At 32.9% G+C, this 14,058-nt stretch overlaps 1 protein-coding gene across 1 annotated transcript; it reads left to right on the top strand.

Annotated features, from left to right (window-relative positions):
- The first annotated feature begins 4,388 nt into the window (after positions 1-4,388).
- On the top strand, positions 4,389-5,284 carry LOC108482432 (stigma-specific STIG1-like protein 4). Its single transcript, XM_017785564.2, has one exon. It carries the CDS (start codon positions 4,418-4,420, stop codon positions 5,078-5,080), a length of 663 nt encoding a protein of 220 aa, XP_017641053.1. The 5' UTR covers positions 4,389-4,417; the 3' UTR covers positions 5,081-5,284.
- Positions 5,285-14,058: the final 8,774 nt, after the last annotated feature.

Below are 14,058 nucleotides of genomic sequence, written 5' to 3'. Positions count from 1 at the left end.
TGCCATCGTAGATAAGGAGAACATGGAATCGTGAGAATTCTTCCTTACCAACTTGCGGAGGTATGTTATTAGCAACGATAATATTTGCATCATCTCAGATAGAAGGAAATGATTAATTGCCACTATTAGGCGTTCTAGTGTGCCATGGAGATCCATTTACTACATCCGGCACATCGCAGCTAACTTCCATCGAGATTATAAGAATTTAGACTGGCAGAGACAAGTTGTGAGAATGGGTAAAGGATAACCATATCTTTTAGGATAATACTGTAATTTATTTTTTCTTAATACATATACAGCGCACGAGCTAGAGCCACACATTTTCCGCCAAAGAATGACTCGACTTGAGAATGACATGGAGGGTCAAACGAACACATCTTTCCGATAGTGGTTGGGTATCATAGAGCCATGACAATAAACTCAAAGTTTTGACAAGAGCTTTTGTTATGGTCAAATGACCACAAACATAATTCTAAAAAATAAATAAATATTCAAATATAATTTCTAAAAATAAATAATAATAAAAAAATTTAGAAAATTATGGTTGATTTTGATTCATTATTGACTGGCATTGGTTGATGATTGATTGACTTTGATTAATTATTGACGGATGTTGATCAAATATTAATTTTAGTTTTTAAAATATTTTTAAATTAATTTTTTTCTAAACTATATATTTAAATTATATATAATTTAATATATATTAAAATTTCACATTTTCTTATAATTTCCTAATGTTTAACGAAATTTTTCAATTCCTTATATATATTTATAAGATTTAATTAAAACTTTCATTTTTATTTTTATTTTTGGATTTTTGAATTTTAGAAATTTTATTGATATATTTTAGAAGTTCCTAAAATTTATTTTAAAATTCAATTTTTCTAGATTTTTTTATTTTTGAGAGGTTTTTAAAGTTTATATATGAATATTAACAAGGAAATCACGTGTCATGTTATAATTGGATGTAAGTGTCACATGGTGTATTTTAATTGGATCACATGTTAATCAATTTTTTACTATAATTTTTTACTATAGTTAACAAAGATCGCTTTAAACTGGTAAATGAATGTAATTTCTATATTAATCCAGATAAAAAAAATTAAGTATCAAAGTGAAAAATTGATATACTTCAGAAACCAAATAATATTTGTAAGGCTATTATTTTATTTCATTAACATTTTCTATCCAAGTTCTTATCAAGTAAGGTGTAGGCCTTTAAAATTTTTAAAATTTAAAATTAGTAAATATAAAATTACACTTTGATCCCTTCTAAAAATGATAAAATATAAATTATTAAATATAAATTATTAAAATGATAAAATTATATTTTAGTATTGTTAAAGTTACAATTTAATTTCAACTTTAAAAGGATTTTCTAACTTTTTCCGTTGTTAACAAGGGTGCAAAGTAAGAACTTTGGTAAAAAAACCGTAAACTCAATTAAAGAAGGATGAAAAGTGCAGAGGATGTGGACGACCGAAGCTCTGATCCACTTTGTCTATTTTGTGGTACAATAATTGTAATGGCAATGGTTAAGGACTTGGCTTAGACAAGGAGATCATAATCCATGTTGTTGGATTGGACAGACGATTAGGGATTTGAAACAACATGGACGCTGCTATGGCTTGTATAACTTGAAAACATTCGGCGGTTCTTGGTATTCAAGCAACCAACAACTCCCACCACCCCATTTTTTATTTTTATTTTTTGAATTATATTAGTAGTTAATAGTCATTTAATTATGAGTTTTTTTTCTTTTTTAATTATTTAATTATGAAACATTATAAAATGATCATCTAATTAATAACAAATGTATATTTTTAATCATCCAACTATAAAAAGTTAAAAAATAGTCGATTAACTATTCATTTTTTTCTTTTTCGGTCATCCAATTATCTTGAATTTTTGGATGTTTTCAATTTCGCATTAGTTAACTGATAACAAAAAAAAAAAAAAACCTAAAATTAAGTGGTTGAATGATCATTTTAAATTTTTTCATAGTGGGATGATTAAAAAGACAAATATATAGTTTAGGAAAATTTAATTGGATAAATTATTAGAATTGTAGTTAAGAAGAAGAAATTGTAAAAGGGTAAATCACCCAATAAATTGTTTTATTCTTGGGGTTATTGTAGTTGAGATGAAAAAATTGACTCTTTGATTAATAATAAAAATGGGATAAATTAGGCTTTACCCCCTTAAAGGTGACTGAAATAGTAAATTAGTGCATGGTTATGATTGTACTAATATTAATATTTGAAGGACTATAAGACAGTAGTGGAGGGTGTACTAATATTAGATATCAAATAAAAGAAGATAGAGATGAAACATATACCAACAAAAGATGACATATTAATATCATATTTGGTATTTAAAATTATTTGTCATTTTTTCTCACCAAATCTGATGTTACTCCATCTAACTGTCTTTCAGTTTATCTCAAATCTCATTTTAATTAAATTTTAAACTTCTATGTCCACAAATTGTCTATTTTTGCTACTGAAATTTAAAATTTTTCAAAAGTGGTTTTCTGTATATATTTTTTCATGGAATAAATTGCTTTACTGAAAAGTAAAGTAAAAATTGAGAAGAAAGAAAATAGTAAAATGATGTTTTTCATCTATATATATATATATATATATATATAAAATAAATCAGAGAAAATATATATTAAATTTCGAAATTTTATATTTTATGAAAATTTTATTTTATTTATTTTCACTTTTTAAATTTTATCAAGCAATACCAAACACATCAATAAAGTGGAAAAATAAAATATTTCATTTTAATACATTTTATGACTATAATTTTCATCTAACCAACCAGAGATTAGGATATGTCTAAATTAGTCATACCCTATTTCATTGAAATTCATTAAATATTAAATAAGGACCGCTTGAAAGCAACTTTTATGAACCTAAATCACATAGGCAAAGAGAATGAGGGGGATCACACCAACTCCCCTTCACTAATCAACTTAGATATCCCTTAATCTCATTATTCACCATCAAAAAACCAAACACCAATAGCTGCAAACTTACCCCACTTCACAGGCTTGTATCTCCTGGAGTCAACAACACATTGCAATTGATACAGATTGTGTGAATAAAGAAGACTATAAATTACTAACAACATAGATTAAATTAGCACCATTTTATATTGATATATTGCCTACACTAATAACCATATTAATTCGTTGTGAAAATAAATGTATATAGTTATTTCTTTAAATGTGCACACTTGAATCAAAACCAAAACTTCATGAATACATACAAACCACATTTAAGTTTCATATATATGGTTGCACCAAATCAAAGTTCATACATCAAATTACCCATTAGATCAAAATTCATGTATAAATTTGATATTTATCATTTATTTATATATTCTATTGCCAATGCCATGGGTTAACCGAGTGAGTACCATTTCAATTGGGAAAACCCTAAAGACCCCTTCCTTTTAAATGAGAACTAATATTATTATGATGAATTTTTATCTCATTCATATTCTTTATATAATTTTAAATAAGAATTAAAATAATATATTTAAAGATTTATAAATAAAATTTATTAAGAAAGTTTTTACGTGAAATGTATTTGTTTACTTACATCTACATCGTGATTATAACATAATGTGTTGTTGAAGTTTTTTTATTTTATTTAACAACAAAAGCATGGTTGAATTTGAATTTCATGATAATAATAGTCTTAGTTTGAACACTAATCAAGAACAGCGTAAGCTGCAAACGTAATCTATTATGGACTGTGTTTTTGTTGAAATCCGATGCGAATCTTGACCAACAACATTCTTACTAAGTCAACACATATCCTTTAAAAAATACAACCATAAATTTATATTCATCTGCTGTTTAACAATATTTACACTAAGATTTTGCCTTCTTTTCTTTAGTTCAATATGTCGTCTATCAATAAGCAATTAAAGGGTAAATAAAGAAATAAGAGAGGAAGAAATTGGTGGTAATAAGCTGAAAAATAGTATGAAATTTTTCTATTACATTACGTATTGGTAGCAATTGAAGAGTTTGCAAAAAGCATGTGACAAAAGGGCTGAGACTGCTAAACATGCTTTGAGGTCCATGGAAGCCCTCAGGTTTACCATATGAGGACCCTCCCCATCACCAGGAAAAAAGGAATTCCTTTTTTTTTTTATTATATATATTTTGTGAATAATTAGTTTAATTTTGTGTTTAAGCCAAAACTGATCACGCCCTTACACACTTCTAATCATAAATAGTTTATCAAGTACGATTTCTTGTTACATCGATTAGTGTAAGAAAAACATGAACTTCTAAATCAATCTTCCAAGTTTTACTAAAGCAGTCTACCTTTTTATTTGTATATATATAGAGTTTATAACTCCACAGGTTCATTGCAATTTTTTGTGCAATCCTCAAATGGAGTGGCTTGCTAAAGCTTTGTTTCTTCCCTTTCTGCTGCAACTGTTGGTTTTACTGCCAATTGCGATGGCAGAAGCTAATGTAAAACTGAAATGGGTGCTACAGAATGAGACTACTGATAGAGCGTCGCCGTGGCTCAGGAATGCAGCGAATCCGAGGCCAAGACCTGGTGGATGCATGTTCAGGCCGTGGATATGTGAACGGGGAGAACATCCGCCGACAGCTCGGATGCGTTGTTGTAGGAACCGTTGTGTTGACCTTAACTCTGATGATGCTCACTGTGGCTTATGTGCGCTTAGATGTCCATTTACTTGGCAATGCTGCAGGGGGGTTTGTATTAATACGAATATTAGTCCTCTGAATTGTGGTCGCTGTGGAAACCGATGCCCATTTAGGGTTCCATGCTCGTTTGGGATGTGTGGATATGCACAGCCTCCACCACGCCCTCCTCGTCCATTCCCTCCTCACCCACCGGGACCATTCCCTCCTCACCCGCCGCGACCGATCCCTCCTCATCCACCACGACCATTCCCTCCTCCTCATCCTCATCGCCCTCAGCCAACACCATGCCCTCCTACGCAGCCAGGGCCACCACCCAGGACTTGCCCTCGAGGTTTGCCTCCGCCCCTAAAAGGTGATCATTCACCATCAAGGAGTTGAAGTTGTTGAACAGTATCCAGTTAAAGATTCTACTTATATCTGCACTATCTGCTTGCTTTCTTCACAAAAGGGAAACTAAAATAAATGCCTTGTATACGTTACTATAGAACTCCCCAGTTGTTTGCATTTTCCTGAAATTTTTATTAAGAAAACTGTTTGGTGTTTTAAATCATTGTCAAAACTCAATAAATAATTGTTCTTCCATATACTCGAAACAATCATATGCAAGAGAAAGATTCTCATACAAAAGAATGCAATTGAAATGCAAAATTAATGGGACATCAATCATGATATTAGTCATTCGTGACCAAAGTATTGCCAGAGCATAACAAGAACAATAAAAAAAGCTTCCATAAAAACCCATAGGTCATATTTTTTGTAAGAGACCACATAGTTTCAGAGGTTTATATCTAATACATCCTAGTTTTCACTACTCTATAACTTTGATTCTACTGCATAAAATAAACCTAAAAACCAACTAGTAGTACTTACCACCAACCATGGGCGTAGCTAGGGGGCTGGCATGGGCCCTGGCGCCCCCCTAAAATGGAAAATTATATTTTAAATTCTTGAAATTTTTTAAAAATTTTAAATTAGTAAAGGTAAAATTGTACTTTGACCCCCCTAAAATTATAAAAATTCAATTTAATTCTTTACAAATTATAAAAATATAAACTATAAAAAATTAAAATTTCATCCAGCCCCCCTAAAAAAATTTTCTGGCTTTGCCCTTGCCACCACCTGCTTGAAATCTAAACAAAATTACAATTCAAAATCTTCCAATTTAAACAACATAATAGAAATGTAATGTAATAGGTCAATTTTGGCCTGGGTCCAAGACCCAAATATAAAACCAAAAAGAAAGAACAAAATACATTAAGAGTCCATTTTACAAAACAAACAACAGGCCCAATTTTCACATTGAAACTCAAACCCAAATGACCCAAACAATAAAAAACTCTAAAGCTCAAGTCAGCCCAAACACATAAACAAAACAGCAAACCCTAGCCTCCCTAAGAGCTTCAGCCACCGCCCCTCCTCACGCGCGTCATCACAGATGCACGCCAGCCTTCGCACGCCCCTGACACCTGCAGAAAAAAATTAAATGCCATGCGGGCAACAGTAGTAAATAGCAAAACAACAAAAATTAGAAACTAAAGAGTTGTAAAATTCGGCTATAAAACCCCGAACAACATCTTTGTACCTTTTTTTTTTTGACGAACAGACAAAATTAAATACAAAAAAGATTGAATATCCATAAATCTTCTAAAGGTGATTTTCGTTTCATGTTTTTATATTTACTTTGCTCTAAGTTTTTTATTTTTATTTTTATTTCATATAAGAAAATATAAAAAGGGAAGGAAAACTTACCGGAGTCCGTGTCCTCTTCGTCGGGAATTCCCTCTCCTGCGTCGAAATTAGCCCAAAGAGAGGGTAGAGAGTCCCTTTCTCTTGATATTCTCAGACTAGGAAAGCTTCACTTTCAGACCCATTTTAAAAAGAGCCGAAAATCTGATTTTTGCGTGGCTCCGACCACCGTCCACGGTGGAACCACGAAGGTGCTGCGACGGACAATTGGAAACCCATCGGCCTGACCTAGACTGGAGGAGGGGAGAGTTAGAGAGAGTTGAGTCTTTTTTTTAAGAGAATGGGTTAAAATGAATTTTTTTAAAAAAATTTGGGCTTAATCGTTTCAATTTACCTCCCAAGTGCCAAAACAACATCGTTTTGGGAAGGAACCCGTGACCTGACTCGATTTGTGGGGGATCCGCGTGTTTTTAAGGCCCAAATGGGTAATTTGCTATTTTGATCCTTCTATTTTTCTTGTATGTTTCAATCTGATCCCGCGATAGTTTGACATGTTGGAGATTTGTCCCCATAATTTATTCTTAATTACATTTTAGCCCATGCTGAAACGCTGCGCATAAGGGCTGAGAATATTCTCCCAATCAACCCCTCATTCTTTGCAAGTGTTCTATTTGGTCCCTATTCCTTTCTTTTTTTATATAAAATTCGCCCCTTAAATTTTATTTCATTTTTAATTCGGTCCTCGACCAGTCAAGGGATAATGCGCTTAGTAAGGTTTTGGGATATTTTCCCAATTAATCCCTCGTCCTTTTTGCGCATGTCGAATTAGTCCCTTTATTTTTTTTATCTTGATTTATCCCGTTAATTTTATTTGGGTGACAATTGGATCCTTATTTCATTTTAACTCCTTATGCATTTAATTGTTAGCCTTTTTTTCTTTATTTTATTTTAGTTTTTTATTTATTTTATTCTTATTATTACTATTTAAAATTGTTCTCTTATTTTCTTTTCTTTTTACTAAACATCTATTTATTTATTTTGTTTTATCATCCATTATTATATTTATGTACCTTATTACAAATTGCATCCCAACTCTCGTTTATATTTTAATTTGGTCTTTTATTTTCAATATTTTATAAATTATTTTTATATATTTATTTAATTACTTCTTTGTCCTTTTGTAAAGAATAATTGGTATTTTCTTTTATTTGCCTTGTTTTGTCATGATTATTATTATCGTTATCATTATTGATATTCATTTTGTTAATTATTTTATTATTAATGTTGGTATTAAAATAATATACATTGTGTGAATATTGTCATTACATGTTCTAGAAATTATTTATTAACATCTTCATATTGTTGACATTCATTAATATTGCATCTAATTTGTGTATTATTATTCCATGCTCTATGTTACCTTTTGTTTATTTAGTTTAAATCACATCGTGTATTAAGCTCCAATGTATTTGTCCAATATAGACCAATTTGTTTTGCTCTAAACAAAATAAACGTGCATCGTTAAATGTTATACTTGTTATTATTCAAAAATAAAAAGTTTTCAAAATAAGGCAATATTTCGCGTTTTGGGAATTCAAGAAATCTTACCCTAACTTATGGGTTTCGATTTTCTTGTTAAACCTAAATAGCCAAATATCCTTTTAGATTTCAAAATACATGAAGTTTCGAAAAATTTAAAGGCAAACTTGTTCTCGAATGTTCGAATGTCGCATCCCAAACTTGTTCTCGAATGTTTGAATGTCGCATCCTAACTTACGGGATGTCGCATTTCGTTATCTCAGGACGAGTGGGCCTTTGATGTTCGTTTCAACTTAATTCAAGCTTTTTTTTTTAAAAAAAAAGCTTTAATAAAAAGGGATCGTATTTTAAATCTTTTCAAAATTTCAACTTTCGCCATTAAGACATTAATTAATTAATTGGGTACCAATTTTGGGCGTGACAAGGGTGCTAATCCTTCCTCGCATGTAACCGACTCCCGGGCCCGTTTTCTCGAACTTCGTAGACCAAAATCATTTTTTTAATAAACCAAAATATTTTATTAAAATGATCAAATTACGAGGTGATCCGATCACACTTAATAAAAAAAGATTGGTGGCGACTCCATTTTCGTTTTTAAATAAAAGTCGACCTTTTTCAAAAAATTGGTTTCGACAGCTTGGCGACTCCGCTGGGGATATTTGAGAGTCAAGCTATAAATTGATTAATTTTTGTCATTTTGTTAAAATTGAAAATTTGTTTTAAATCCACGGTTGCTCCATTGCATTTTATCCGTCACTTTCGTGGTTTTTTTCCTAATATGCTTGCTTTAGTGGTAATCTTTTGATGTATCCTTGCATATTACATCTCATAAGTTGGTCGATTTTACCCTTTTAAGTGGGAGTGAGAAACTATTCCTTCATGAGGTCTTCACCTCTGTATAGGATAGTGGATCGCTTTCAGGATACATCCGTACCTACGTATTCGTGAGATTTTTATCTCCGTATAGCCATAGGGAAATGTATTCCCCTGAACTAAACTCGGTCCGTATGAGCCTATAATGGGTGAGGATTGAGGAATTTGCTGGCTCAGGTACCTTTACTTTAGAACCAAACCACATGTAATGAGCCCTAAGAGCCTACCCCAAGTAGAACCACGCCAAACCCTAGTGGTTACTCGGATAGGTGTTTGACTATTGCCTGTTTGCTTTGAGTTCTACTTTTTTGTACATAATACGGACTTTTTGTGTTTTGCTATTATTGCATGGCATTTTATCATAAAAAGGTGTTGATTCACATTCGGTTACTAAATAGAGAGCTTAGCATAGAAAAGGGGTTTCTTGATAGAGTGGAGGATAATGCGGCTTTCCAAATATGGCCCGAAAGGACGTAGCAAAAGAAAGATAATAGTCTGACCGAGGGATATGTATCAAAGTTGTGGGATTTCACTCACATCAGTGTGAGTCAAAATAACCTGCAAGAATTAAAAGAGATATCAAACCAATGAGACGACAAGATCAAATAGCTATTTCACTGTAACTGCGGCAACTTGCCCTATCTACTCGATATAAAGGTGGACAAGCATTTGTTCCGAGCCTTCGCCCAATTTTGGAATCCCGCCTACAGCTACTTCACTTTTGGGAGAGTCGATTTGGTACCCACCGTGGAGAAGTACATGACCTTACTTCGTTACCCGAAGATTCAAGCCAACAAAGCATATTCGCGAGCCGCTAATATCCCGACCTTTTTGAAGAAATTGATGAGCATCACGAGAATGAGCGAACAGTAGATTGTAGCCCGGATCAAGTAAAAAAGAGATAGTAAGTGCATCTTTTGGAAAAACTTGAGGGATCTGATTTTAGCCCATTCGGATATGAATAAGAAGGTTGATGTTTTCACTTTGAGCATCTACAGTTTGGTTGTCTTTCCCAAAGCTTTAAGGCACGTTGATGAGACAGTCTCAGACCTGTTTGATCAACTTGACAAAAGGGTCACACTTGTTCTTGCAATCTTGGGCGAAACTTTCAAATCCTTAAATACTTGCCGGAGAGTGGGTGAGAGAAAATTCATAGGGTGTGCGCAGCTGTTGTTGGCATGGTTCCATAGCCACTTCTGGAAGGTAGAAAAGGTTCCATATCGAGTTTTTTTGGAGAACTACTCCCCGTTGAAGGAATTAGTGGCTACATCGAGGCGGGACGACATCTCCGAAGAGAAATGGATAACAATTCTCTAGAATTTACAAGCTGAAGATGTCGAATGGAAGGCTCAATGGATGATCCCCGATGAAATCTTCTATCGGTGTGGTGACTTCAACTGAGTCCCTCTACTTGAGATATGGGGAACTGTTGGATATGCTCCACTACTTGTGTTAAGGCAGTATCGATCAAGACAGTTCATTCTAGTGACACTAGGGTTGGCTCAATGCTAGTTTACTTATAAGGGCGATAATTATAAGAAAAAGGTTTGGGAAATATCGAACGCTTAAAACTAAACCCGTAGAATGAAAGGATTCATTGCAGGTCCGATGACGGTCCCTGAGTATGACTGGTGGTGGGGTAAAAGAATCAAAGACAACATCCTAATTCGAAGTCAAGAAAACACTCACTCGATAGAGGAGTACTTACAAGTAATCCCATTTGAATTAGAGATCATCAAGTAAGATTTTGAGAAAATGAGTTCGGAATTGAAAAAGAAAATAAAGCAGTTAGAGGAGGAAAATATGTGGCTAGGACTAGACGTCGACGTCCACAAGCTAGAGGTCGAGAAATTAAGAAAAGGTAAGAACAAGGCCGAAGAAGATTTGGATAGTTTGAAGACAGATTACAAGAAGCTACGTATGTAATATCCTGATTTTGGGCCTAGTCGGAATAGCGGTTTCGTGACCACAAAATTCGAGATAGAAATAATTATTTTATGACTATTTTGAGGTCTATGATATGATTGCATGATTGTGTGAAAATTTCATGAAGAAATTTTATGCATAAAGTGCTTAAATTGAAATTAGGGACTGAATCGAATAATTTGTAAAACTTGCATTCTAGAAGTTTCTAGTATGAAATTGTTTTGAAATATTAATTAGGAGGTCTTAAATAGAAATTTTACCGATTTCTAAGTCTATGGACAAAAATTGGACATGGATGGAATTTTTGGAAAGTTTAGTAGTAAGGGCATTTTGGTCATTTAGGCGTAAAATGAATTAAAATACAAAATTAAAAGCCAATCTTGCTCATCTTCAACCCCATGGCCGAATATAGCAAGGAGAAACCATGGCTAGGGTTTTTCAAGCTTCCAAGCTCGATTGTAAGTCCGTTCTAGCCTCGCTTTTAATGATTTTTACGTTTTGGAGTCCCTAGCTCGATTAAGCTTATGCTAGCAATAATTCAACCTAGGGTTCATATTTGGAAAAATACCCATAGGTGAAATTTGTGTATTTTGGTGTTTTATGATAGAATATGAGGTTTTAAATTATGTTAGACAACTTATACTACTCGATTTTAAGTGAAAACGAGCAAAAGAGCTTAATCGGTAAAAATACCTAATAGTCATAAGTACATGTTAGAGTGAGAATTTGATGTTTCCATAGAAGGGAAAAATGATCAGCATGTCATAAAACATAAGAAAATAGGCTGAAGTTTAATTTACGAGCTTTGGGGCAAAAGTGTAAATATGCAAAAGTTTAGGGCAAAAGCGTAATTTTTCCAAAATATGATTTTGGGTCAATTTGAATAATGTGAGTCCTAATTAGACTATATTTTAAATGATAGAGCAAGGAAAACTGAAATTGGGCTAAAATGGAAAAATACCAAGTTGTGGATGAAATGGTAAAAGTAGCCATTTTAGCATACGAGGTAAGTTCATGTGTAAATAATGTAGCATAATTGTTATTTTTAAGTTATTGATGTTAATTACATGATATGCTGATTTTTTATCGTGAAATATTATGCTCGTGGTTAATGTTGAGTAATATGCAAATTATGTTTACTACTTGATAAATATGAATTGCTACCGAGTATCGGTTCCCGATATTCCATGGAAGACGGCAATGTGAGATCGAGGAAAAAAGCCCGTTTGAACCTTAGGAATAGATTAGGATACAAGTGACATGTCACTAGGATGGTTGAGCATCCGAACTCGTTGAGTTGAGTCCGAGTTCACTTATGGATGCGAATGTCCGAACTCGTTGAGTTGAGTCCGAGTTCGTGAAATGTAACTAGGCATCCGAACTCGTTGAGTTGAGCCCGAGTTCACTTATGGATGCGAACGCCCGAGCTCGTTGAGTTGAGTCCGAGTTCACTTAGGGGCGGGTTACATGATTTCTTGATTACATATGAGGCACTTATGTGCAAATTATCTGTATCCGAGTTGTATTCGATGTGTTCAACGGTGAAATTTCTAGTGAAATGAAAGAACACTTAAGATGCAAGCGACGTTTTGGTAATTGTTGTGAAATGGACACTTTGGACAGGTATGTTCTTAACCCTCGGGTTGATAATAGATACAACAACGATATGGTAGTAAGATGATGAATGATGTTTAGAAATATGATATATGTTTTGGTGATACCATGCTAAAGTTGTTTGGTATATTTGTATTGTTATGTTACTTGTTATTTACATATGAACTTACTAAGCATTTATGCTTACTCCCTCCTCTTTATTTACTGTAGTTTTGAACAAGCCAGCTCGAGAATCGGGACAGGTCGAAGGTTCGATCACACTATCCAAAGGACTTTCATCTAGGTAAATGGCTTGTAAAACTTAAGTATGGCATGTATAGCAATATATTTATTTTGTGTAAATAATTTTATGATATGGCCATGATTGGTTGAGAAAATGTTTGATATTGATAAGTCATGGTGATGGTTAAATTTAGATCATGTTTGATATCATGGAAGTTTAATAGGTTATCTAGTTCATAACAACTCATGAAAAGATGAAATTTGCCTTAAAACAGAATATTGCTGCAGCAATGACATGAATTTGAAAAATCACTAAAAATAGTATAAATGGAATTAAATGATGAGAAAGTTATTAAATTTAAGCTTAATGAGTCTATTTTCATATGGATAAAAAAAATAGGCATATAAATTATACTTTATGAGATATTTGAAACCTTGTGAAACAGGACTAGAGTGATTTTTGGATCCTCTGTTCTGACTTTAAAAATTCATAATAAATTGTAAAAAAATAATTATAAGTCATTATTTATATGTAAAGATTCCTTATTTAGTCTAGTTTTAATAGAAACAAACCTCTTAGTCATTGAAATTCTGTATAGAGAGATATCTGATTCGTAATACACAGATGTCAGAGCAGTCAAACCCTAAAACAGGGGAGACTTTAACTAATAAACTGTACTAATTTGCCCAACCAAAAATTCTAGAAAAAAATTAGTAAATATATATATGAGTCTAGATTTATGGAAAATTTACGGATCTTGATTTCAAGTTTCGTAACTCGAGATATGATTTTTCTTGTAACTGTGACGCGAGTAGCTAGAAAGCTGTGAATGTAGAAACAAAAGATTTGAAGTTCTTATTTTGATAAATTATGTTCGGTAACTCCTCAAGCTCGACTCCGGCGACGGTTTCGGGCGTGGGGCATTACATTTAGTGGTATCAGAGCAGGTTTAGTCGGTTCTTGGACTAACCTAGCATGTGTAAAAGTTTAGCTATACATGCCACTGATCTATGATAGTGTGATGTCTTCCGACGCGTATGAGTACCGTCTTATTTAGACAGGGTACTCTCCAAACGAGCTGCGCTGACCATGTTCAATGTTATGCGAAGGTATTTGAGTAAAGTTATGATTATGATAAGTCTCGGTTCAGAAAAGTATGAATAAAAGTTTATGATACATATGTGATAATATGTGAGATGAAAGTTCATGTTGTGATAAATATCCATATTTGCTTAATGCTCATACGATGTAGTGTATGTGGCTTACTTGATAAGATGAACGGAATAAATAGAAAGTAGTAGAGGTATGAATAAAGGTCATAATATCATGATATGAATGAAAATGTCCTTGTCTTGATTGGACGTTGAATGTTGATGAATGTTAATGATATACAATTTTTTATGAGATAAAGGATTATAATGAAATGAACTTATCTATGTTAAATTGTTGAACTGAATTATATGATTGTAATGATATGTACATGATGATGCACGAA

Source organism: Gossypium arboreum, chromosome 1 (assembly GCF_025698485.1).
Source record: "Gossypium arboreum isolate Shixiya-1 chromosome 1, ASM2569848v2, whole genome shotgun sequence".
Taxonomy (NCBI): Eukaryota; Viridiplantae; Streptophyta; class Magnoliopsida; order Malvales; family Malvaceae; genus Gossypium; species Gossypium arboreum.
Note: the sequence above shows the minus strand (reverse complement) of the source record. Positions and strands in the feature narration are given on the sequence as shown.

Bases quoted from the DNA above. Each gene is read 5' to 3' on its own strand.
- LOC108482432 (XM_017785564.2), top strand. From the start codon at position 4,418: ATGGAGTGGCTTGCTAAAGCTTTGTTTCTTCCCTTTCTGCTGCAACTG.